This window comes from Camelus dromedarius, chromosome 34 (genome assembly GCF_036321535.1).
Source record: "Camelus dromedarius isolate mCamDro1 chromosome 34, mCamDro1.pat, whole genome shotgun sequence".
Taxonomy (NCBI): domain Eukaryota; kingdom Metazoa; phylum Chordata; class Mammalia; order Artiodactyla; family Camelidae; genus Camelus; species Camelus dromedarius.
The window spans coordinates 11,130,410-11,157,109 of NC_087469.1; the positions used below are offsets into that span (position 1 = coordinate 11,130,410).

Consider the following 26,700-nt stretch of genomic DNA (forward strand, 5'->3'; position numbering starts at 1 on the left):
TACGGTGCTGCCAAGATCAGACAAAAAGAGGCCGTTCTGAAGTAGCAGCTGTCATGTGTGTGCTGAGACACGCTGGTGCACTGTGACCAAGGGCAAGGCATGTCACAAGCAACTGGCTCCTTCCTACTAATAAGAGGACCAGGGTTTGCAAATGAGTCACTTGTTTTCCAGCATCACTGCAGATTCAAAGATGTGCTTATGAGTCTCGCTCGCTCTCATTCTGACTGGGGTGGGGTGATTTTGGGAATTGCCTGCAACCCACAGACTCTCCTGTCTCGGCACTGGCCCATCAGAGGGGTGTGTCAGCAGTCCCACCAATGCACAGTCCTGCGGGGGGGGGTCTTACTCTGCCTGCCTTTAATTCCATCTTATCCATTTATGAGCTGTGTGATCTTGGACATGTTACGTAGCCTTCGGTGTTTCAGCCCCTCCGCTGTCAGATGGGGGCTGGTGAAGGAATAACAGCCCCCAAACTCATCGAGTTAACCCAAGTTCAACGCTCTCTGGTGCTTGGCGCATACTGAACAGTGGCTAAATGTTGGCTGTTGTTATTGTTAATAATTGTGGAGATAACGATCATAGCCTGTTTTATTATTTTTTTCATTTCCCTTAAAGTCATCCTGGCTTCTGTAATACTGTTACACCCAGGGGACTGAGTTGTTCATGAGACCATCAGCTACTGTGAGTCGGAAGTGTGGGGTGGGGTGGAGAGACCCTGCTCTAGAAGCCAGTGTTCTGTGCTTCATCCTCCAAGGTCGAGGGCAGTGTAAGAACCGGTCAAGATGCTCTGCTCTGCGTGGTACCCAGGGGTAGCGGGCCAGACAGAGGGCAGACACTTGGAGCCCTCACTGCTCATTCACTTCCAGTGGGTTTTTATTTTCCTTTCTAATTTCCTTCTCTTCTCTTTGCAGGCGGCGGAACTAGGGATGGTGTCAGCCTATTACACATACATCTTCACTAATCTGGTAAGACATTTTCACAGCTCACCTCCTTGGCATAGAGAGTATCATTAATTAGGGTCAGTGGGGTGTAACGGAATGAAGCCCAGGAGATGGGGAGTAGGGGAAATGGAAACAGAGGAGCAGAAGCCAGCCAGAGAGGCAGGGTGTCCGAGAAACCCAAGAGCCACTGGGAATTTCATTCCAACAATGCTTAGTCTTGAGAGAATGGGGATCTGGGAGTCTAATGCCTCAGTTCAGATGCTGCCAGCTACATGCTGGTCCCTGTGATGGATAAGTCTCCCCTATAGGTCCAGTTACTGGCCTGCAGTCTGGCCTCTAATGGCCAGACCCCTGGGGTGGCTGGCTCAGAAGTAGGGAAACTGGAGCACAACTAGTCTGTGTAGCTGACATACAAGGAGTACGGAGTTAAACCTGGATGCACCTCCAGGGGCCATTTTTGCCACATCCTCTTATTTTGCAGCTAAATAAACAGGTCTATAGAAATTGTTAATTGAGTCAGGTTGGAGCACTAGCTTTACCACATGCCAGCTGTGTGCCCTTGAGCAAGCCCTGAGCCTTGGTTTCCTTATCTGTAAAATGGGCTTACGGACAGCACAGCTATGTCATGGAGTTGCATCATTTTGAAATGATATAATTTAATTGATATGTAAGTGTCTTGAAATTGTAAAGTATTAAAAAATATGAAATGCTGTGAAGTATAGATAGGCTCAGTAGAAAGAACCTCGGAGGGTAGGTTTAAAACATTATAACCTTTTATTTTGAAGTGATTATAGATTCGCAGAAAGTCACAAAGGTAATACAGAGAGGTACCATGGACCTCTAACCCTGTGTTCTCCAGTGGTTACAGCTGACATTATTACAGTACAGTCTGAAAACCAGCATATGAAAATACCAAATCTGTTAAGATGCGTGGAGATGTGTGACTCCCAGGGCAATCAGGACACAAGACTATTTTCTTCCAGCCAAGATCTCCCTCCAGCCACCATCTTATAGTTACACCCACCTCCCGTCTTCCCACAATCCCTAACCTCTAGCAACTGCTAATTTGTTCTCTATGTCTATAATTTTCTAATTTGATATAAATGGAGTCATAAATAAGAGACTTTTGAGGTTAACTTTTTCCACTCAGCACAGTGCCCTCGAGATCCACCCAAGTTGCTGCGTGAATCAATGGCTTGTACCTTATTATTGACAAGTCGTGTTTCATGGTGTGAATGTACCGCCGTTTGCTTAACCGTCTACCCCAACCATGGAGAGACATCTTGGTTGTTTCCAGTTTTGGTCTATTACAGATAGAGCTGTAATAAATAATCATTCAGAGAGGAGATTTAATTATTTTATGTATTTGTTTATTTTATAAATGCATGAGATACACGCATGCAGATCATTTAAGTGGCCCCTTCATCCAAACGTGCTTTTGATCCAACAGACACCGGCCAGGCCTTGGGGATTAAAATAGAAATAAGAAGCCAGGCCTGCCCAGGAAAAGCCTACTGCAAAGCACCTGTTGCGCTGCAAAGTGCCAAATTCTATGAGATGTGTGCACAGAATGCTTTAGACCCCAGAGCAGGGGCCACTTGCTTCACCGGGGGCAGGCAGGAAATGCTTCCCGGAAGAAGGGGCCGTTAAGCTACATCCTGAAAGACAGGTAGGCTTTTTTTCTTGATAAAGAAGGCAAGAGTGTTTGGGAATAAGGATAAACTCACACACTTGGAGATTGAGAGTATGTGGTCTGTCCAGAAAGAGTGAGTCACTTCAAACACATGGACGGCTCCAGGGATGGGCGTGTCAGTTAATTATTATTCATTATTTACAGCCCTCTGTGAAAGTAACCTACTTAAAAGATGGAAGGCAGGTATCAATGAACTGCAAGATCCTTGATGTGTTTAGGAAGCAGAATTCAACCTCAGATTGGACTCCTGAATCTTAAAATGAAATCGTGGCCAACACAGGTGGTAGGGTAAACCTAGGGGCTCATTCAGTGTCCCTTCCTGGATTTAGGGACCAGGTCTCCTGAAATGTCCTGCGAGGTTGAGGAGATGGCTGTCCAAAGAGACAGGCTGTTCTTCTGAGGTCCCCATTCTTTTGCAGCTATAGTTTGGTGAACAGCCCTTTCTTGGGGTTGCTGTGAAATTGTTCGCCCTAAAGCATCCTACAGGCCTGTGCTCTCAGAGTTGAACGCCCGCTTGAAGAACCCTGTATAGCTTCTTTTCTGGTGTAGGGACTCCCTCCACAGCAGGCTTGCCAGTCATTCAGTCGTCGCCTAGTCAGACCTGCCTGTTCCATTGTTGGCATTTTCCACTGAAGTCAAGCATTACTTAGAGAAGACGACCACACAAATCACACATGCACAGCTTAGTGAACGTGTTCCAAGTAAGCACACCTGTGTAAGCAGCCCCCGGATCCAGAAATAGAACATTGCCAGCGCCCCAGAAGTCCCCCTCGGCCCCCTCCCCTCAAAATATAAAGCGGAAGGAACTTCTTTGTTTGCTGATGAATTTTTTTCCCCCGTCTAACCTGCTGCTGTAAATCAGAGCATTAACATGTAAAGGGAAGGGAAGGATTAGATTCTTCCCTGAGCAATGCAAAAGCATTTGCTTAAAGTGAGGAGGCATCTGGGGGAGCCCGGGCAAGTTGGCAGAAGAGTAAAGAGATATTCAACTCCAGTTGTGTTCCATTTTGGGAGCCTGGGTAGTAGAAGGGAGGAGAGGAAAAAGTCAGGCCAGGGGCTGCCTGCCTTGTGCCAGCCTGCCAGGGACACCCCCTCTGTAGCCAGGGCAGCAGAAGGGTCAGGAGGGTGACTTTGCAGATGGAAGGAGGCTAGTGGTTTGGAAGATGAGTTCCCAGGACAGTAAGGAGAATAAGATGCGTTTGCTTGGATTGGAGAGTTTTAAGAAAGCATCCCCCACTCTGCGTAACTATTCCCTCTTCTCAAAAATGGTGATAATGATTGTGATGATTTGTCTAGTGGGGAAAGCGCTGGCCTGTGAAGTCAGGAGACCCGGGTCAAGTTCCCACTCTGCTTTATACTCACTGTGTGACTTTGAGGGAGGCACACTGACTCTCTGAGCCCCGATTTTCTCATTTGTAAAATGAGGGTAATCACATCTTACAAGGTTGTGGCAAGGATAAAGAAAAATGCATTGTAAATTGCAGCGTACCATGTATTTCTAAGGCGTTGTGTTTTTTGGTAACACTGTGACACTTACAGCTTTCAAAGAGCTTTGGTCCTCCTTGGCGGGGGCGGGCACAGAACGAGATGAGCTTTGGGAGCCTTCCTCAGTCAGAGAGTTCTTTGAACCCGGAATTAACAGGATTCACACAGTTTGTAAGTTTGCAAGGGGAAATCGGAAAAGTAAGTGCATGAATGATGATGGCTGAATAATAGCCAAGAAAATAGGTGAGGAGCCATTGCAAAAGTCAACCAGTCAGAGATGCTGGATGCTTTTCATTAGGGCCTTGGCTCTCTGGAAGGGACAAACCCCTAGTGGACGTAAAGAAACTATTTTTAAGTCCATTTTTTCTGCCCAGTTGCAGTTGGAGTCTTAGGCCAGAGTGGGAGGGGCTTTGTACAGAGGGTCATGAGTGATCCTCTGGGCTGCTACAGCCCCTTCCCCCCCAAAATGGGTGCCACCTGGACTTTAATTCTTATTTATTTCTTCTCTGAATTCCTCAAGGGCCCCCATCATGTCCCATCTCTCTGAATTCTGTCACAGTAATGTAGCGGGCACTCAGATTAGCTCTTTGAGAGCCAGCACAGTGAGCTGAAAAGTCACGGGCATTGGCATGAATAGACATGAATAAGAATTCTAGTTTGACTCGCTCCCAGCTGTGTGATCCTGTGCAAATTACTTAACCTCTCTGAGCCTCAGCGACCTCATCTGCTGGCAGACACTAATAATGCCTGCCTTGGGAGGTATTACCCACACAGCAATACTAGTTTTGTAAGGGGAAGATATTATTTTAAGTCCTATATATATGTCCCCTGTACTAAAGGGAACAGGAGATATTTATTTTGCTGCCCAGCCTCTAGCAAACTATAAAAGTAACTCGTAAAATGCCATTTTATTAATTTCCAGAGAATGACTAGAACCAGGTGGTTCAGTTTCTGTGCATGGCCATTGTAGGGTTCGCTGGTGCCAGTAATTACTGGGTAACTGGTCAGGTCCCCTTAAGTCCATCCCATCCAGGTGTTCAGAAGGTTGATTGATTTAGGGCATCTGTAATAAGTGGATTAGATTGGCTGCTCCGGACTCCATCAGTGGATTACCCATCACAAGAGTTGGGGCAAAAGTATCCATCATGAGTCAAACTTCTAAACCATCCATTCCTTCGCCCCTGTAGAAACGCGGTTTCTTTCTCTGTCAGGGTCCGGCCCACAGGGAGGGTGAGTGTGCCAGCCCTGGGCTTTGGGAGATGGAGGGTCATCTATGTGTCAGAATTTCCTTCCCTTTCAAGGCCGAATGATGGTCCATTTTGTGTATATACCACATGGTGTTTATCTCTTCATCCATCAGTGTGGATGTCTCTGTTGCCTCTCCCTTTTGGCTATTATGAATGGTGCTGCAGTGAACACAGGTTACAAGTATCTGTTCCAGCCCCTGCTTTCCACCCTCTTGGGAATACATCTAGTAGGGAAGTTGATGGATCTTTTGGTAATTCTGTGATTGATTTTTGAGGAACAGCCAAACTCTTTCCTAGCTGTACTGTTTTTCATTCCCACCAGTAAGGTATGAGGGTTTGAGTTCTTCCACATCCTCACCAATACCTGTTATTTTTTGTTTTTACAGTAACAGCCATCTTAATGGGTATGAAGTGTTCAGATGTGCTTTTTTATTTCTATGTGGAGTTTTCCAGTTGAAAGAAGTGAGACCTCATGGCTGAAGCTGAGGGTCCTGATGAAGAAGCTTTATGATGAGAGAAGGAAGCTGGTGTGTAAAAGCCCAGTCCTTGAGGCAGGCAGCCTGGTGAAAATCCCCACTCCCGGGGCTGCCTGGCTGTGCGCCCTGATGCTCTTGGGGTCCTCAGTTTCCTCATACGTAAAATGTGAATAGTAACATCCGTCTCAAAAAAAGTTGGTAAAATTAAAAATTGGCTATTGATAACACTTTGCATCTGGTAGGCAGTGCCGACTGCTGTAACAGATAAACCTCAGTCTCATGGCTTCACACAGTAGAAGTATATTTCTCCCTCAATTAAAGTCCCAAGAGAGTGTTCCAGATCATCGGGCAGCCTTCCTTAAGGTCATCTGGGGGAGCCTAGGCTTCTTCTAGCTTCTCATGTGTTCTCTGAGATGCCAGGAAAGGGGAAAACATGCAGGAGCAGACACAGGAGGGCTTTTCCAGGCCTGGAAGTGGTACCCAGTGTTTCTCCTCAGTTCTGTTGGCTGGAACTCAGTACCATCCCTGCACCTCCCTATAAGGGAGACAGGGCAATGGCATCCTCTGTGTGCCCAGGGAAAGGAGGACATGGGTATGGTGATCAGTTAGCCGTATCTGCCACATTATTAAATGATCAATTATTGTCACACATCTCTTTCCCGTATGCTGGAAAAGCAATTAGCACCCTAAGCCCTGGCATGTCTGCTTAGAGGCTCACTGGGCCTGCACGTGGAGACCAGCACTTCGTTACAAAGGCGTCAGCTCCCTGATAACTAAAAGGGCCTGCACGTCCAGCGCTCTTACCCAGGAGGGCTGACGGCCTGACAGTCCTGTCTGATGCTTCCAGGTGGAGCACGCACTGGACGGTTACAGAGTCTCTGTGCTCGTTCTGGTCTTTAGTCTGGAAGGAGCCTCGGTCTTCCAGTTGGCCTCTGGGTTTGGCTGCGGGAACCACTGTTCCACAAGACTGATGGAAGTTGGGATAAAGGACTTGAGGAATTAAAGGCCTTTGGGCACAGCCCATTCGGCTGCTGAGAGCAGAGGTGCCATCTGAAAAGAGGAGGTGAAGGAGGAAGTGCTATTTGAGCTAATAAATCTGGGAGGATTATCCAGCTACTAATGAACCTAAGGAGATTCGCAATCACTGCCTAATAGAAAAGATAAAATCACCCTAATCTATTGTGGGAGAGCACAGCTGGGCCCTGCGCCAAAGGAGGGAGGCGCCGCCTTGGCAGGGAGAAGTGTAGAGATTGAGGGTGAGGGTCAGAGTCGCGCAATGTCAAGGAAAGGCAGGAAATAACTGGGCACTGGAAGCAAGGGGCTGTATGGTCCATGCGCTGCCTGGGCGGCCACCAGCAGAGCAGCAGCATGGCCAGCTGGATGCTGTGAGCATCACTTCATTCTCTTGCCCCAGGAAGGGCTGGCGCTCCGTGCTCTTGGCGCCACTGCCATGCTGGAGGGGAAGCTGCCATTTGTGCCAGTGGGCACCTCGGAGTTTTTCTCTTGGGGGATCTAGAGAGACGGGGCCAAGTGCTGGGTGTTGGGGGGCACATGTGGGGTTACACCTGTTATACCGGCTGGAGGGCTCATCATACAGAGAATGGACAGCGAAGCAGCTGCGGCTTCTAGTTACAGCCCTGCTGCTAACTAGCTGGGCGACGTAGTAATTGTGATAGTTGCTGTGTATTGACCACCTTCTACATGCAAAGCTCTGTAGTAAGTGCTTCTTAGTTATCGTCTCATTCAGAACTCACATGACAACTCTCGCAGAGCTCTGTTTCATCCCCATTTTAGAGATGAGCAAGCTGAGGCCTCTAAAGTTTTGACCCCTTGGTCCAGGTAGTGGAGCCACATCACGAACCTGAGGCAGCTTAGCCACCTTGCTCTGCTGAGTTTACCCAGGCAAGCCATTTCTCCTCGCTGGGCTTTGGTTTCTTCATCTGAAAATTCTGAGGTTGCACGAGATTGATCTCTGAGGGTCTTTCCAGCTCTGGACTTGTTTCATCCTGCCCGCTGTTGGGGACATTTGAATTCATAGCACCCTGGGGTTGGGAATGTTTCCTGGAGAGAGGGGAGAAGGACCCTTCAGATCGAGGGCCCACGTGGCCCACAGAAGCGGTTTCTGTTTGGCCAGCAGCTCCCCGAATTCCCTAAGAGTAGCCAGGTCCCACTGAGTCCTGCGGAAAGAACACCTCTCCGGCCCAGCCTCTAATCTTGTGTAGGCAGAATGGATGTATGCAGCTTGCTTTCCTCCTCTGGGTCCATGTTATTGTCAAGCAGACTGAGCTTATTGTTATTTTTCTAGAGGTTTATCAGAGGGATTAGCCATAAGTAATTGAAATTGCTAGAATTATTATGGAAAGGGGAGCTGGGGCAGACGGGGAGGGAAGAAACAAATGATTCCAGAGGAAGTAAACGCTCACCATTCTGCCATTCTGCTTCTTTCTCTGGCGAACCAACTCTACTCATCTTTTAGGTCTTACTTAAATGTCACTTCCTCAAGGAAGTTTCCCCTGACACCTGCCTACATCGAGTCTGCCGATACACACTCTCACAGCGCCCTGTCTTCTGTATTTTGCAGCATTCATCTCAAGTGGAAATTCATTCTTCTGTATCCCCTCCGCCAGACTTTGAACTTTATAAAGACAAGACCAAGTCTGTCTTGTCCATCACTGTACCCTCAGTTGCCTCCTGGCACGTAGTAGGTGCTCAGTAAATATTTAGAGAGTCAATGAGTGGGCAAATTCATAACATGACAGAGTTCTTGGACTCGGAGGGAGTCCATGGGAGATAACTCGTCTCCTCACATCTAACAGGAATTCAGCTCATCCCAACTAAGCCCATGAGCACAAAGGTCCACAGCTCATCCCAGAGGAGCTGGGCCCGGCCTCCCCTCTCCTGAGGGTACTTGGCACATTCACAGCCCACATGGTGACTGCTCAGTCTGGAGTGCCCTTCCTCCATTCTGGGCTGGACAGATTTGAAAGTAAGGGTGTGCAAGACCAGGAGGAGTGTTTCATTCAGGATGCAAGAGATAGGGTTTCAGGGGGTTCTGATGAGTGAGGGTGATGACAAAACCTGAAGCCCAGGGTTGGCATCCAAAAAATGACCAAAACATTGAGGTAGGAAGAGGCAGAAGAGTACAAGGACAGTCTGTCCAATTGTGCTCAGTGGCCTGTCACCTGAGGCTGCATCCTCTGCTGGCCACACCATGCCAGGGTCAGTCTTGGTCAAGTGGCCTCTTCTAGCCAGCCTGACTGATGGAGCCAGAACCCAAGAGTCTTTGAAATCAAACCTCTCCTTCGTGTTTAAGGTCATTATGAAACTATCTAGTTCTGTCCGCTGTCCCCATGACCCGGCACGTGAGGTTGGGTGAGCTCATGACTGTGTTGATACAGAGGATGGAAACATGGCTTAAGGGAGCCAGTCCAGGACTCAGATCAGCGAGGACTTGAGTTTGAATCCAGGCCCTGCCATAAGTGAGATGGACACATGGCACATTACTTAACCTACCAGAATCTCAGTTTTCTCTTGTCAAATGGGAATGATCAGTTTTACATCACTTTGTGAGGAACATGGAAAGTTTGAAATCCTCAGGGGGCTGCTAGCAAACATTATTCCCTTCCCCCCCTTCTTTCCCACTTCCCTGTTGAGCATTTCCACGCTTGGGACCTCCGTGTCCTGATTCATTGCCTCTAGCTTTCCAAAACTCCAAAGCTGTTATCAGGAACATTGCAAAATTGGCCTCTTACCTAGTTAGAACTGCAGTTCCCAGGGTGCGTGAGCCTCTTCTGTATCGTGCAGTCTTTTACTGAAAGCACATCACATGCACGTGCACACACACACACCTGCACATGCGCGCGTGCGCGTGCGCACACACACACACAGGGCTAGCCAACAGCTACAATCCATCAGTCGGACAACTTTCCAGTGCCAGAGCAATTGATTCTTAAGTGTAGTTTATTGTAAAAATATTAAGACTATCCACATATTTCACCTTTATTGAGCCTTTTAGGAGAACCACTCTGCATAATACAGTATACTTTGGTGAATAAATATGTTTTTAGTGCAAGTAGGAAAAGAGTAATGGAGTGAAGGCTCCCCATGTGTCTGTCTGAGCTTCCAAGGTGCTGCCCCCACCAAACGCAAACCCAGAGAGGTGGCGGACCTGGCAGTGACAAATGTCTCCTAGGCGGATGTGGGTACAACAGCATCTTAAGGAGAAGCTATTACTCCAGAATTGTGCTCTCTGGCTGCTAACCCTCCTGTGTCTGTTCTCTGAACTAGGCCATTGGTAGAGGGCGGTGTATTCGGGAGAAATGGCAGGAAGAATTGGGAGAAGATTCAGGAGGCATCGGCTGAAAATTATTCTTCGCATTTGCGTTTGGGGAAGCTGGCCGACAGCTGGAGGTCCCTTGGCCCGGGTTATGGGATTGTAAAATGATTAGCTCGTCATGATTAAGTGACTTACCTGTGGAAAATGCTAAAGTCAACTCCACTTATTCAGCAAACATTTATTACATGTCCACTGTGTGCTGGGGATGCAAGCAGCGGTAGGATGTGGCTTAAAGACTCTATAAAGGCCAAGTGAGGAAGCCCAGAGGAGGAAGTGTTTAGTGCTTTTTTGGGAGCTTGAAGAGAGGTTTACAGACAGGGCGTCCTTTGAATTGTTTAATGAGGGATGGTTCGAAAGGAGAATGGGAGGGTGGCATGTGAGCAGAGAGGTAAGCACTGTAGTTCTGCGAAAGAGAGAGCACGGTGCCTGCTGTGGCTGGAGCGAGGGGGTGTGATGGGGAGAGGGGAGCCAGGCCGGCAGGTGGAGGTTCGGGTGAGGTGACATCCATGTGCCCTGCAAGGTGGCTGGACTTTTCAGCATTCGAGCTGGGGTTGGCAGGCCCAAGGGCTGCCCCACTAACTGACTGTGTGTGGCCTTGGGCAAGCCCTTTCTCCTCTGGGGATAAACTAAAGGGGCCTTTCAGCTTGAATTCTGTTGATTTCGTGGACTGGATGAGTCTATAGTAAATGACTGGGTGGACCCAGCCTCTTTTCCACCTGAAGCAGGGCACACTCCTCTTCGTGGTTGCTGGTGTCCTTGTCTGGTTTGCTTGTCCCTCCAGTACCCTCTGCTGTTCCAGCCTACCTCCCTGCTGGTGGGGCTGCACTCCTGTCTTGTGAGTGGTCCTCTCTCCCTCTCTTGCCCAGACGTAACTGTCCTGTGTCCCATGTCCAGCTCACCTCCTCGGAGCCCTGACAGACGATGGGCCACCGCAGTCTCAAAATCCAATTCCTGCCAATATGTGAATGGAATTTGGGGAGAATCTTTGAAAGCATCTAACTGAATCTCATCATTTTACAGGGAGGGAGGGTGACTTGCCTGAGCTCTCACGGTGAGTCAGGAGTGGAGAGAAGGGGCCCCCGGATCCGCAGGCCATGCCCTCGCAGGTCAACGTTAATTGAGCGCTTGCTGTGCTGTGTGTTGGAAGCAGCAGTGACTAAAGTCCAATCTGTGAGGAGGTCAGACTAGAGGGAGAGACTAAGCCACACTGATTACTGTAAATCTGTGGGTTAAAATGACGAAGATGTCCCAGAGTATTATCACACCACGGCAGAAGGGCCCCTGGCTCGGCCCAGCAAGCCCACAGATAGCTTCCTAGCGGAGGCCACAGCCCATGGGCCTTTAAGGATCAATAGGAGTTGGCCAGGTGAAGAAGGAGGGTGGGAAGATATTCTAGGTGAAGAATAACACAGTTTAATGCCGTAGACATTTGCTCTTTAACTGAAGCCTTCACCAAGGAAGTGGAGCCTCTGGGAAATTGTGGATTTGGCGAGGAAGGTATTTCGGGGTGGGGAGAAACCTTCACATTACTTCCACAGGGGCCTCCAATTGCCAGCTTCCCTGGCCTGTGTCAGGCAGGTGAAGAGGGAAGGTGTAAGTCACAAGTGATCCTGAGTTAACTCCTTTATTGGGGTGGTACCTGGTCACAAATGCCTGAGACACTCCAGGCTCACTCGGAGAGCTGTCAACAACTCTCCCCTTCGAGGTGACGGACACCACCAGCCAGGGCTTTGACTGGGGAACAGAAGTCCAGCACCTGGGCCTCACAGTGAGAACTGGTGATCACAGGTGAGGCAGGAACTTCCAAATCCGCTTGATTCCTAGCGGCGAGGGGCAGAGGGTGTGAGAGCAGGACGAGGTTTGCCAGGAAAATCAGTAGAAGCCGAAGAAGCTTTCGATAGGGGGTGTGGAAACCCTGGTGGAGGCGAAGAAACCCTGCTTCGCATCGGAGGAACCAATTATCAGTCAGCCCCTCTGCTCGTGTTTGACAAACAGCATGACAGCGAACACAGGTCCCTTGGGGCTCCCAGAACCAAGTTTGAGATATTTGCGTATCATCCGTTTAATAAACCTCATTCCTCGCACCTGCTCCAACACACACGCTCACACACATGCTCACACACACACTCCCATGTCTGGGCCTGTGTGTGTTACTGGCAGGGTGCACCAGACTGTGCCTATGAAATAAATCAAACTGAAATAAGAACCAGACTCTGGAGACTCCTCTGGCTCAATATCTCTAGAAACATAATGGAAACATCCCCTTATGACTGCCAGACCTTCTGCCTCATAGAGCTTTGGGAGAGGGGAGCCATGCCTTGACCTCTGGCATGAACAGTCCCATTAATTCGATGCACAGTGCCCTAGCCTCCCCATGTGTCCAGCGACCCAGCCGTTCCCAATAATCCACGATCAGGAATCTGATCATAAAAACCTACCCATTTTTACAAGCTAGTGTAGTAATTGTGGCTTCCTGAGTGCCAGCCATGTGCCAGACATCATGCCAAGTACTTTATGTTCAAGATTTCACATCCTCAAAATAACACTACAAGGTAGGGGCTCCGGTTCTACAAAGCAGGTAAGCGAGGCCCAGAGAAGTTTGAGGGCTTTGTCCAAGTTCTTTCCATCAACAAGTGGTCAAGCTGAGGATTTGCCCTTTACCTCCCCACCCACATCTTTTCCTTAACAAATTGATCTTTATTGCTTTTCTGTTCTACGTGAGTTTTCTCTTGCTGTGAAATGGATTGCTACGAAGCTAGCAGCTTAAACAACACCAGTGACTGGTTCACAGCTCCGTAGATCAGACATCTGCACGGCAAGGCTGGGCTCTCCGCTCGGGCTGAAATTATGGTGTCTGCGGCCGCATTCTCATCCAGAACTCAGGACCTGTTCCAGGCTCATTCCTGTTGTTGGCAGAATTCACATCTTTGCAGTGGGTTGTAGGACTGGAATCTCTGTTTTCTTCTGTGCTCTTGGCTAGGGACCACTCCCAGCATCCAGAGGCTACTCTGCGGTCCTTGCCCACGATGCTTCCATCCCATCCATGTCATCCCCTACTTGCTCATGACCCCCTCTATGACATCTCCATCTCATCAGTAGAAAATCTCCCTCTAGGCCAGCCCTTCTCATACCTTGAATCTCCTTGACTTCCTCTTTTGCAACCAGCCAAAGAAAACTCATGCAGGAATCATGTAAATTATTTTATTTTATTTATTTCCTCCCTGTCACCCCCTATCCCCGGGTAAAAGCATAGACAAGGAGCGATCTAGCCAGGGAACCAGGAGAAAGGCCCTGGAGACTCTTGGGGCAGGAAATGGTCCATCCCCTGATAGTGTAGATAGTGGACCCAGGTTCCCTCTGCTGGGCAGGGTGCACCCCTCGACTCCTGATGGTGATCTGTCAACAAGCCCTTGAGAGAAGACAGAGCCAGAGCCCAGGGGAAACTGAGGCCACTAGGGACTGCTGCAGCTGCCACAGGGGCTCCTGCCCTGAAGAATTTGGGCCATGCTAAGAAGAATGTTGAGGATGTAATGAATGTTTGGAAAGCATAGAGAGACTGAGAAGAAAAGACATTATGGAAAATCGTATTACTATTATTATTACATTATAAGTGCTGTTGTATTACAAGCATCATTAGGAGTACCAAGTGCTGTTATTAGTAAGCAATCCAGCTTCTCTGTCCCCAGCATCAGGCCTCCCTCGGTGTCAAAGGCATCAACCGCTCAATTAATCACCATCGGAGGCCCCCCACCCCGGCCCTGAGTTTGTGGCACTGACAGTGCAAGTCACAGCCTGGTGATAAATGTGACACCTGCCCATCCAGCTGACACCTCCAGCCACAACCCGCATGGATTTCTATCCTGGCTGAGAGTTAAGATCTTCCTAAAACCATTCCTGGTCAGATGGCTCTCTTGCTGAAAACTCTGCACTAGCTCCCCATCACCCCCAGGATCAGGTCTGAAGCAGCCTCTTCTGAACTGACCTCTGGGAATATCAACAGTCGCTTTGAGAGAAGGCGCCACCTCCGTCCACGCCCCCAGCACTTGCGCTCGCCACTGTTTGAGACTTACCTGCCATTTGACACTGAGGACCAGAACCTTGACAGGGGTCCGTCTGCCCGTCGGGGTGTTTCTGCTGCCTAACATGATGTATGTCCTAGAGGAGATGTGCGTGTGCCTTGTGGAATAAAAGAGGCAAAAATGACCAAGATCTGAAAAATCTCCTGTTATGTGCCTTTCCCTCCTGCTGTGGGAACCTGTCTGAGAGCCCAGTGGCCCGGGTCCTGGTCCCACCTTAGTCACGTAACTCCTGAGTGATCTTGAGCGCACTGGAGACAGCGAGACACCCAGCCCTACCGGAGCCCCTCCCCTGGTCCTGCTGCAGAGTTGAGGGAGGAGGCCTAGGCTGCTGACTGACAGAGTCACTCATCTTCTTCAACTGCTTTTTGCATCCCTGCTGAGATGGGGGAGGGGGTGCCTTGGGTCTCTACATGTCTGAGGCTAGTGAGTTGGGACTTGGAAAGAGAGATGTTGAGCACCTGCTGTGTAGACAGAAGGCCTGATCAGTGGATCCCGAGTGCAGGGGACCTTGAGGTAAGGAATCAATGCCTGGTACAGGAAACAGGCCTGCGGGAGAGCAGTGGTGCTCCCAGCCTCAGGGGAGAGAGCACCAAGTCTCCATCATGTCTCGTGTCAGTTTGATCCACTGAGGTTTCAGCTTCACAGTTAATAACTACTTACTTAGTCCCAGCGGCATAGAACAGTCTTCTAAATACAAAATAAAGACGGTCAGAGCTTCCGGAGTGGAGGTGGGAGGCTCCTCCACCCCTGGCCTCTGCCTTCCTCTTCCTGGGAGCCGATGACTGCAGTCTTCCTAAAGGTGGTCCCACCCTGATGGGTATTTGCAGGTGAACATTAATTCATTTAGTAAATGTATATTGAGCACTTGCTGAGCACAGGCGCAGGGTAAGGTACAGGGAACAGAGCATTGAACAAGACAGGACATGCTCTGCTTTTGAAGTCCTGTTTGTGGACTCATGTTGGGAAAGAAAGGCAGGGAAGGGACAAGGTTCCTGGGAGGAAGAGATGTGCGTGTTCAGGTCATGGGGATAAATGAATAGGAGACGTGCAGGGAGAAGAATGCAGGAGAGCTGGGAGCCGAGAGGTTTAGGACCAAATCTCCCATTAAATGGAATTCACAGACAGGTCTGAATGAGCTCCCCAGCTGCTGCTTCCTTCTAAGACCTATTATACAAAAAGCAATCACCTAGTCTGCAGAGAGCACAGGCTTTGATGCAGATAAATAGACAAACAGGTACCTGGAGGGAGGGAGGGGATGTTAGAGTACCCAGGATATTCTGGGCTCTTGGTGGCTCCAAGGCTTTCCTGAGAAAGGCCAAGAGGCCACTTGTGAGATAAGGGTCTGGGTCCTGGCCTCTGCCAACCTTGGGTCCCAAGGGAACATGAATGGATATAGCCATAAGGAAGAGCCTGGGAAGTTGGGACCAGCCTGGCCATGCGGTGAGAGGAACAGTCTGACAGGTGCTCCCTCCCTAAATCCATTCAGTCAACAGTGCTGACTTCTTCCTGTAACCTCTGCTCCAGGGTAGATACTGGTAAAGTCAGTACATTTGCCTCCAATAGCACCCAGTCCTTGGAAGGTCGCTTTGAACAAACTCATGTGATAAAAAGCCCTAAGTGATGGCAGGTATACCTGTGAGGGCAGTGGCCGGTTCTCGGATGATGGAGGGGGTCAAGGTGAAGAATGAGCAGAGAGGTGGACGGGAATCCTAACGTGGAAAGACACGTATGTCCAGCTAAAGAGTTTGCTTTTGTCCTGTGTGCACGGAGAAGCACTGGGAGGTGGAGAGGGATTCATGATCAAATGTGAAGTTGAGAAAGATCCTTCCAGCAAGAGCACGGAGGAGGACCCTGGAGAAATGCAAGACTGGAGGAAGGGAAACCAACTCGTTCATAGTCCAGAAAACAAGCTGGTGAAGATCTGAACTGAGGCAGATGGAGAACAGGGGGCAGACTGAAAAGATATTAAGGAAGTAAAATGTTCTCCAGTGACAATGATGGAGCACGTGCGTGCATAAATGCATCAGATGGGGAGCGTGAGAGTGGGGGACATGGAGGATGAGTTCCAAATCCTAGCCTGAATAATGGTCACATTCACAGCTAGGCAACCAAGGGAGGGGATTAAACTGGGGTGGAAAGATAAGAAATTCAAGTTCAGGACTGATAAAGTCTTTTTCTTTTTAAACTGTATGTATTTTTTATTTTTTGGAGGGGAGGTTATTAAGTTAACTTATTTTATCTATTTATTTATTTTTAGAGGAGGTACTGGGGATTGAACCCAGGACCTTGTGTATGCTAAGCATGTGCTCTACCACTTGAGCTATACCCTCCCCGCTAGGAGTGACATAGTCTTAAGGATATCTTCTATCGTTCCAGCTTCATAATAATGGCTTAAGAAATTGGAATCTTTCAGTATATATATTCTGTGCTCCTGGAGTGAGAACATTAGAAGTCATCAGTCATTAACCACCTCAGTGAAGGGCTTGTGCATTCGAGTTTATGCTAGGTCCTGGTGACCTCGCCTAGTGCTAAGGACACAGTAGGGAGGAATGGAATTAGAATCTTGATGCCAGGTACCCGGATTTTTTTTTATTGGAATATAATCAGCTTACAATGTTGTGTCAATTTCTGGTGGAGAGCATAATGTTTCAGTCATATGCATGTACATGCATAGATTCATTTTCATACTATTTTTCATTATAAGTTACTACAAGATACTGAATGTAGTTCCCTGTGCTACAAGTAGAAACTTGCTATTTATCTATTTTATGTATAGTAATTCATATCTGCAAATCCCAAACTCCCAATTAATTCCTCCCCATCCTCTTTCCTCCTCTGGTAACTATAAGTTTGTTTTCTATGTCCGTGAGTCTGCTTCTTTTTTCAGATTCCACATATAAGTGATATATGATATTTTTTCTTTTTCTGGTTTATTTCACTTAGAATGACAATCTCCAGGTCCATCCATCCATGTTGCAGCAAATGGCATTATTTTATTCTTTTTATGGCTGAGTATTATTCCATTGTGTGTGGGTCTGGGTGTGTATACACACACATACCATAACTTCTTTACCCAGTTGTCTGTCAATGGACATTATGGTTGGTACCCGGATCTTAATCCCACATCTGTCTTTTGGACAAGGCATTTTGCCCCAGGGGCCTTTAGATTCTTCTTCCACCAAATGGGAATATGAATAAAACCTGTTCTGACCACGCCAAGTGTGCTTGTGTGGACCAAAGGGATACAGAAAAGCGCTTTAGAAGCCTCGTAGAGCCATGCCGATGGCAGTAGTTAATGTCACTATCCTCAATGATAAGTTGATGTTTAAGAAATGACTCGTGATTTGGGTGATCTGAGGCTGCTGGCCTCCTCTCCAAGGCAGGTAGGGGCTAGAGCTGAGCATGGGGCAGAGGGTGTTTGAAGAGGAGAGTGTTTGAAACACCACTGTTAAGAAGAAGAACCAGTTCTGGAGTGAAGGGTCTACAAAGAGAGTCAGAACCTGATTGAGACAGGTTAGCAGCATCCGAAGAGGTTCCAGGAGCCATAGATGCCTCAGGATGGCACCTTTTATAGGTTGCTTGTGGCCCTGGCAGGAAGGGAGCTGTTAAGATTGTCGAGCCAATTAGGGCTGAGAGCTTTATGCAGGAGCAGAGAGACTTTCCTTCATGGCATAAACTACAGGGTTCAGGAAGGCTCCCTCCCTACACTGTCTTCCTCATGGCCTTTTAACGTCTGAAAATGCATGCAAAATGCATTCCGTGGGCTATTTTATTGTTAACACTAATAATACTAATAATTCAAGGCTTTTGTGTCATATTTCCAATCTACATGGCACCTTCCTATATGTTACCTCTTTTTAAGACTCATAGCTGACACTGTGGAGTGTGATTTCCCCTCTTTTGTAATGAGGAATCTCGTCTAATTAGAAGAGATTAAAAAAAAGAGATTAAAAAGTTAAGGAGCAAAGATTGGTTTTTGGAATTTGGGGTTTCAGTGAAGAAAACTACGACAAAATACCAATAGATAGTATACGATCGAAAAGGTTGTAACTCCAAACCCATACCCGCTCTCTCCGACACAGTCATTCTCCTAATCATTTAATTAAACCAAAGAACCAGCACTCAGTTTCACTAAGTTTCTATGCACTAGGGATGCAGCAATGAGTGAGACGGCCCACGGGCCAGCAGGGGAGCGCTTGTGGCTCAGATGATGGTGACTAGGATGACAGAGGCTCCTGAGCCACTCTCAGCTGAAGTCGGCCAAGTTCATGCAGCTGCCTTTGACTGCCTACCTCTCTGTGCCTCGTAGCCATTCCTGTCTTCAATGACACTGCGTTTGTTTCTAATTCCTCCCCATCTGCTGGCTGGTGTTTACTCGTATTCCTTCTCAGGGTCCTTCCTGCTGAACAGACATGGTGTGGGGCGAATCTCACCTCTCCCATCTTCTCAGGATCATTGTTTAGTTGCTCCGTCTGAAGCCCACGCCAATCAGCAGGCCCATTTGTAATTAAAATCCTTCTCAGGCAGAGATTTAGTTGATGTTCAGTAATCCCCTTACTCCCCTGGACTACCTGTGTTCATTTTGTAGCTGCAAATCTTAGATCAGAAGTCACTGGTCTTCAAGTTGAGTTGTAGATTTCAAAATGAATTTTAATTCAATTTTGCCAACTATTGTACAGCACAACCACAGTGAACTCGTAGTGCCTCCCTCCCTTGGTGCCCCACACCCTGAGGCCACACAGCGGTAAATGGTATGGGGCTCAAAGCACTGGCTCTGAAGTCAGCTGTGTCTGGGTGTGCATTCAGCCCCGAATACAGCTGTGTGGCCTTGGGAAAGCCTCTTCAGTCCTCTGGGTCTCTGTTCCTTCAGTTGTAAAATGGTGATAACTCCCATGCCATAGGGCTTCTGTAAGGTTGGATTGAGATCATTTATCTGAAGTGCTTAGTTCTGCCAGGCACACGGTTGGTGGTCAATAAATTGTGGGAGTTATTATTATTATAATTATTGCTTTGTTATAATTATTTATGGTTGGAAGATCTGGAACTTCAACTCAAGCCTTCTGTCTCGACACAAATAGCCACACATAACAATTAACACCTATGGTGACTTACTTAGCAAAACTTTTTGTATTGACAAGTAGCTAAGAATAGCCTCCTGCAGAGTGAGGAGGAAAAGGGAGATGAGAAGGAGGGAGGAGAAGCCCCCAGGCCAGACAGTTCCCCTTGTCAGGACCCAGGAGAAGGAAGGAGCAGGGCGACACGGAGGATGGACCGCGCTTGTCCTGAGTGCCCACTATCCGTGGACTATCCCTGCAAGGTGGTTGTTCTGGTGAACAGACTGAAATTCAAAGGTTACTGACCTGCTCAAATTTCACCAACCAGTACATGACGAAACAGGATTTGAACCCAGGACTGTCTCATTTCAAAACGCATGCCCTCTATACTGTATCCTGCTGCTTCCTGATGAGATGGCCACAGCATGCAACTCCAGGGAGCACCATTCATGTTGTGAGTGAGGTGAACGGCATCTGGGGAGTTGTGCAATGTGGTGGCCACATCTCCTGAGATCAGAAGAGTGGTTCACTTAATAGATAGGTATTTGCAAAGGAGAAATGATGAAGGCCTGACCTGGTGGGGTTGGAAGGGAAGGGACAGATGCAACAGACATTTAGGAGACAGATTTGACAGACTTAGCAACCACTACATGTGAAGTTAAAAGAGGAGGAGGTTGAGGCTGCCTTTGAAGTTTCTAGCTTAGGTGGCAGGAGGGCAATAGTGATGTTCTTGGTGGGTTAGAAATACAAGGGAGAACAGGCTGCTGGGCAGAGAGAATAAAATACATGTCCCCCACCTCCCCATTCTACCTGGACCCAGGCCTAGGCAGCGAAGGGTTAGGAGATGGACTTGACCTAAGGACATGGTCTGGACTTGTGTTTTGGTTTCCAGCTTTTCTCCTTAAAGCCAAGCACAGGAGTGAATCTGGATCATGAAACGCTCCAGTCAGCTGACCTTGTCCCCCCAGCCACAGTCTGCCCTGGCCCCTGCAGCTGACCGGCGAGTGGATGCCTGGGGGTCAGCCAGGACATTGGAAATGTCACAGCTGGTGGAGAAAGTGAGGGCCACTCAGCTGAGCCGCAGCACTCACGTTGTTCTCAAGCCTTTATGCCTGAGGCCATCCTCCAGGCCTGTTCTAAACACCTTCATTCCGGGTAACACTCCCCTGTAGTCGCTCGTGCCTGTGACGTGACCTTCAACTGTAGTTCTTCAGTCCCCTGCAAATCATTGTACACTCAAGGAGTCACACACACACACAGACACATGCTCACATATACATGCATGTGCACATTAAAAATTTTTTTTTAACAAGAAAGCCAGGTGATGAGAAAACAAGCTGTCAGGGGTTTGTTTTTCAAAATACAATACGGCAACTTCCAGAGGACAATCAGAGCTTGGTATCAAAATTCTGCTTGTATTCTTAACATCTCCTGTAGGGGTAAGACAATGAACAGTGTCGGCAGAGTGAGAACCCCAGGGCATTGAAACGTCTTCAATCACCTGTCCTCAACCAACATTCGCCAAACAGCATCTAGGTATCAGGCATTATGCTGAGTGCAGCGTGGGGTTCCAGTGTTGCGGAAAAATGTGTTACAGCTCAGTGTCACAGCTCAGTTGTGACAGCAACCTGGATCCAGGCGAGAGACCAAGCAGCACTCAGACAGTTGGAGAACTCAGGTTTATTACACCAGCAGGCCCAGAAAAGTTAACACTCCAAGCTCTGGACCCTGTCTGTAGGTTTACACAGGCCTTTATAAGCTGCCAGTTTTACACTTTGCAACATCATATGCAAATAAAGTGTAAAGAAGTTGACCAACCAGGAACAAGCTGCATAGAAATAGACCAATCAGGAGCGAGCTCTATGCAAATGAAGTACTACAAATGGACCAATCAGAAGTTAGGGAAGTGGACCAATCAGAAGTGAGAGTAATAACCATGCAGGAGTGAAGGAAATAACCAATCAGAAGTGAGCTCAGGGAACCAATAGAATTTTATGGGTAAGTAAGCCATTTCAGAGGCAAAAAGTGAAATAGAGCCTCTGGGCCAGGGAACCGGATGGTGCCTGCACAAGAGTAGTGGCCCTGCTTGGAGGTCTTGCTGGTCTTTTTATAAGGCTTCCCACCTCGCAAGAACAGGGCAGGCACATCTCTGCTCTCGAGGAACACACAGGCCTTGGGAGAAAGAGGCCACAGCATGAAAATGTAATGGCACCACAAGGGCTGTCGCAAAGCCTTGCACCCTTGAGTAATAGAAAACTTGAGCTTGGTCTCTGCACCACCCCCCCGAACTCACCAGCTGTCCATTTACCTCGTTCTTTACTCTGGTCCCCCTGGTGTCAGGACGATGGTGGAGTCCACTCCCACTGGAAGTGGGGACCCTTGGGATTTTCCTTCGGGACATTTGTAAGAGACTCAAGCTCCCTGTGAGAACCTGATCCACCCCAGGGCTCTTAAGCCTTTGTCATTTCAGTTAAGGTCACTGCGAGCCCGCCAGGTGGTGTGGCTGGGGGAGCACAGGGCACCTGAGTGAGCCTGGTGCACATTTTTAGCCAGAGCTCACGGCAGGCGGCAGGAGCCAGAGGGCCTTTAATCCCCTCCCATCCTGAAATTGATTAATTTTGTGAAATATCCGTCTCAGCAAAATGTCTCCACCACTTGATTTGAGGGTTATAGTGCATGTTTCCCTGAATACGTTTAGGGTAGCATTTCCCACAGTGCGTTCTGCAGAACACTAATGCGAGTCATAGATTTGGAGAAGGGGGAAGTGTTCCATGGTCAATATGTTTGGAAAGTTCTGGGTTAACCAAAATTAAACTGCTTTGCTGTAGGACCTCTTTAACCCTTTAATATGCCAGTATGCATTGTGAATCTTGAAAAGGCAGATGGAACAGCAATGTTTGCTCACCTTATTTGAACGTGGAACCTTGTTTTCATGAAATTTCTGCTAACCCCTCCTGGGAAAGCTAGTGTCCAGAGGAACGTACTTGGAGAAATACTGGCTGAGGAGATTTTCTTTGCATATGAACTAGAGGAGATTTTCTTTGCATATGAACTAACGATAGTCAGCTATTCCCCGTCCTCGCTTAGATACCAGGCTTCAGTAGCAGCAGGAAAGTGTAAGTTTAGACATAGAGAAATATTTCCTAACTGTGAGGCTGCTCAGCGTAGAAGCCTAGAGCGTCCCCGGGAATTACAATAAGAGAACACACCGCCCCCTTTCTTGTCCTTTCATAAGCTCTCCCATGAGTCATTATAAATAGAATGGATTATCAAGGAAGCTCCTGGATCTTTTTTATCTTAAGGGGGCCTTTGAAAATAGGATATAATTGAGGGATGAGAAGGTAGGAATTAAAAGGCAGGAAGACAGACCGGCTGACTTTGGGACGGGCTGTGCCTAAGTGTCTGTAACTCATTTGTTCATCCTTGCTCTGCCTGGGATGTACATTTCAAGGAAACACCTTCCTGACTCAGGTTTCCAAGACAAGTGGAACTAAAGAAGCAGGGAGCCAGAAGCCGCCCGCCATCTCGCGGTCGCGTTTCGGTAACTGTCACACGTTGAACACTCCTCGTGTGCCAGATACGATGAGACTTGCTTGTGCATCTTACTTGTTCCTTGAACAACCACTGAGGTTGCTGTCATTATTGTTGCCGTTTTACTAAATGAGGACCTGAAGCCCAGATCCTGACAGTCACACTGCTTCCTGAAGGTCGTGCAATTCCGCATGGTGTGGAGCCTGGGTTTGAGCACCCAAGCCCTTACTCACTGTATCCCCACTACTGCCGCTGTGAGTCCGTCAAGGAGTCAGGATGTCCTTGAAATGCGCCTCCTTCCACCAGGGTGTGCATGTGGGGAGAGGAGGGGGAGGGGGGTGTAGCGGCGATAAGCTGCCCATGTTGACAAGGAAGCCAAGGGAGAGGGCACATCTTCCAGTTCCTCCCACACCAACCGTGGCCGGTCAGGCCCCTTGACTGCCTGACAGCCGCCTGGCTCTGCGCTCCCGCCCCCTCTCCTTCCCCCTTGCCGGATGCATCTCTTCTCATAAGCCATCTGCCCCCTCGTGTCTGCTGATAGCCCACAGCGCCTGGGCAGCTGCCCTGTCAGAGAGGCAGGAGATAATGCCAGCTTATGAATCAATACATCCTCTGGCACGTCTGCGCTCCCCTGACGGGAACGTGGAAGGATCCAAAGCACACTTAATCCTCATCTGACTCCACACTGTCAGGGGTTGGTGGCTCCAAAGGATTCTTTGTAACTTCAATCTGCAGGCTGCAACTAATGAGGCTGGACTCTGGGCAGGAGAGCTCAGGCCTACAGGCCGAGGGCTTGGCCGGGCTGTGGGTGTGAGTGAGGATGCCGGGGACATGCCAGGGGCCGGGAGGAGCTAAGTCTTAAGATCAGGAGGCCGTGTTAAGGAAAGCCATGTTTTTACCCAGCCAGAAAGTAAGCCCAGGGCACCTGCCATCTGTCTTGTGAGGCTGAGAGGCTGACAGGTGAGTCCTGAGGCCTGACGACCAAGTGCCGACCACGTGCGGGCCGTGTGCCAGGTGCTTGGAATGAACGTGTGATGAGTGTGACTTCTGTGAGCGAGGATGGCCTGACCTGCATTTGAAGGCATCATCCCAGGAGCGGGGATTGGTGAGCCGAGTGGCCCACACCCTCTTTGCCTGGTTTGGTATAAGGCCAAGGCAGGCCCTGGGGGATCTGGGCTCTGAGCTCAGCCCTCCCTGAGCAGGGTGACTCTTCTCCCTGTGACACTGTCTTCAGTGAGACTCACACCTGCAGGTTTTAGCTGAGACAACACGTGGTCCAGGTCAAGTGATTGGGTGAGGGCCGTGTATCCTGTGCGAATTCCCTTGAGCATCTAAATGTCACTGCCCCAGGTGGGGTTTCTCTTACTACCTCATCTAAAGTAGCAGCCCCCACCTGAACCCCCCATCAGTATCTGACACTGACCATGTCAATATCTGACATCTGACACACGTATTTCTTTGTTTACTTACAACCTGTCTCCTCCCTAACCTGCGAGTTCCTGGACGTCAGGAAATGCATCCCTTGTTCAAATCGTCTGTGTCCAAAACATCCTCTGTGCTTCTGTCTGGCGCATAATAAACACTTAAATGTTTGTTGAATGAATAAAAACTAATACCCACAGGTGAAGGCACAGCCCTACCTGCAGACCTTCAGGTTGAGATTCTTGGGTTCAATTTTGTCACTCCTTGGCTGATGGTGCCCTCAGGTCCCATCACGACAGGATAAAGTACATGCAAGCTCCCTGGCCAGGCATCCAGGCCCCTGCAGATGTCTCCAGCTTCACCTCTCACCGCTCCCCCCATGACTCCCAAACTTTGGTGTGCATCCCACCCTGGGCTCTGCTGCAAGTGCAGACTCCTGGACCTGATCTCCTGAGATCCAGATTTAGCTGATGTTAGGTGGGGTGCAGAAATCGTCCCTTTTTTAAAAAGATACCCCAATAAGTCTGAGGGCAGATGTTCTGTGGACAAACTTGGAGGAGCAGTGCTTCTGTCAAAGTGCCCCGCAGGCTCTCCTGTGCTGTCTCACCCCATGCCTTTGTATCCACAGTGACTTCTGCCTGGAATAGCCTTTGTCATTTCATGCTTTCCACCCAGAAAATGCCTATGCATCTTTCAAAACTCAGCTCAAGGATCACCCCTTCTGTGGACACAGTCTTGCCTCCAGCAGCTCGTTAGTGTTTTTCTTTCTCTCTCTGCCCAGTGCACCTTACGCTTGCCTTTCTTAGGGATCATTCTGCTCATTTCTCTTTTTTTCTCTCCTCACACCCCAGCACTGTAAGCTCTCTGAAGGAAAATTCTCAGTTATCTCTGGACCCTTAGCACCTAGCAGAGTGCCTGGCAGCGGGGTCCGTGTGGCTAGGACGAGACGCCCAGCTGTGCCCCCGGCGAGTCCACCCCGCTCTCCCCTTCCTAACCCTGCTCTGCTCTGACTGCTGCGTCTTTCAGGAGTTCTCGCTCCAGAGGATGGACAGCCTCGTGGATGATCGCGTCAACATCCTGGGATTTTCCATTTTCAACCAGTCCCACGCTTTCTTCCAAGAGTTTGCCCAGAGCCTCAACCAGTCCTGGCAGGAGAACTGTGACCACGTGCCCTTCACGGGGCCCGCGGTAAGTGCCCACCAGGCCCCTCCCTGGTGCCCCTTCACTGCCATGTGTACCCTTTCTGTGGGCCAGTCCCCACCCCGGGCTCAAACCCTCCTGGACTCCAGCCTTCTCCAGGCCCAGCTCAAAATCAGATTGCAGAGGTGCTGGGCAGCGTTGCAAGGGACACATCTGAGATAGTAGAGAGCTGTAGGCTGCGAGCATGGAGGAGTCGGCAGGGAGAGAGGGTTTGGACACACCAAGTTGTCTTGTAGGCATGTCTGTGGCCAGACTCCCAGTCACACTGTCGCTGAGGCCCACCTGAGTTTAGGATCCAAGCATCTTACTGTTGAATGGGCCTTTCAGCTGATTTCTCAGATAGGAAAGCTGAAGCCCAGGCTGGGAATAGGGGTGAGGGAGAGGGGCATGGGGGGTCTTGTTCAAGGGCAAACACCAAACCTTTTGTGGGTGAAACTAGATTCTGAGTCTCCTGGTCTGGTGTTCTTTCATCGCACTGGACCACGGCCCTGGTTGAAGCTTGTCCAGAGAGCCTCACCCGTCTTCCTCCTCCCTGCTCTTGCCTCCCCTGCTGTGTGTGTGATGGAGTCAAAGGTTTCCTTGGCTGTTCTCCTTTGGGTCTGATGTCCTTACTCTGGGAGGCAGGTCAGGAACATCTGCTCTGCTCGTGGGCGAGGGTTTAGCGCAGCAGTAGAGCGTGTGCTCAGCATACATGAGGTCCTGGGTTCAATCCCCAGTACCTCCATTAAAAAAAAAAAAAAAAGAATGTCTAATCATGTCCATGTATTAAAAGGCAGGTTCTCAGGAGACAGGATTGCTTGGCTTTTTAGATCTGTCCTACCCGAGTTACAGTTAAGCCTCCCAAAATCCCTTGAGGCAGCTTATGTGATGCTCATATAATTTTCTAAAGGGTCAAAGCTTTGATCAGGGAACCGGATGGGAGAAGGCGGCGTGAGAACTTGAGTTGCAAGGTTCTCAAGGTTATAGAGCACATCCCAACAAGATATTTGAGACCTGAAAGAGGAATAAATCCATAGGAAGGATTTGGCTCGGCAGGGTGAAACACCTGAAGGAAGGAAGTTCTCACCCCCGTTAGGTGGCCTAAGGGGCGGTGAGGACGTCTTAAGCACAGGGTCGTGTGTAGGACCAGGCGCATCCCCCATGTCAGGAGTACCAGCCCTGTGCTCCCGGTCTGGTCTGTGGGGCTTGCAGTCATCACTCCAGTGTTGTGACGAGGTGTTGGCACACTTCAAAGGC

The 26,700-nt window shown here is 49.0% G+C and overlaps 1 protein-coding gene across 1 annotated transcript in view; it reads left to right on the forward strand.

Annotated features, from left to right (window-relative positions):
• Window positions 1–26,700, forward strand: part of GRIK4 (glutamate ionotropic receptor kainate type subunit 4) — a 386,960-nt gene that overhangs the window by 256,653 nt on the left and 103,607 nt on the right. The window contains exons 7-8 of the mRNA XM_064482153.1: window positions 912–965; window positions 25,291–25,452. Coding sequence (XP_064338223.1) covers window positions 912–965; window positions 25,291–25,452 — 216 coding nt within the window. The remainder of the gene's footprint in view (window positions 1–911; window positions 966–25,290; window positions 25,453–26,700) is intronic.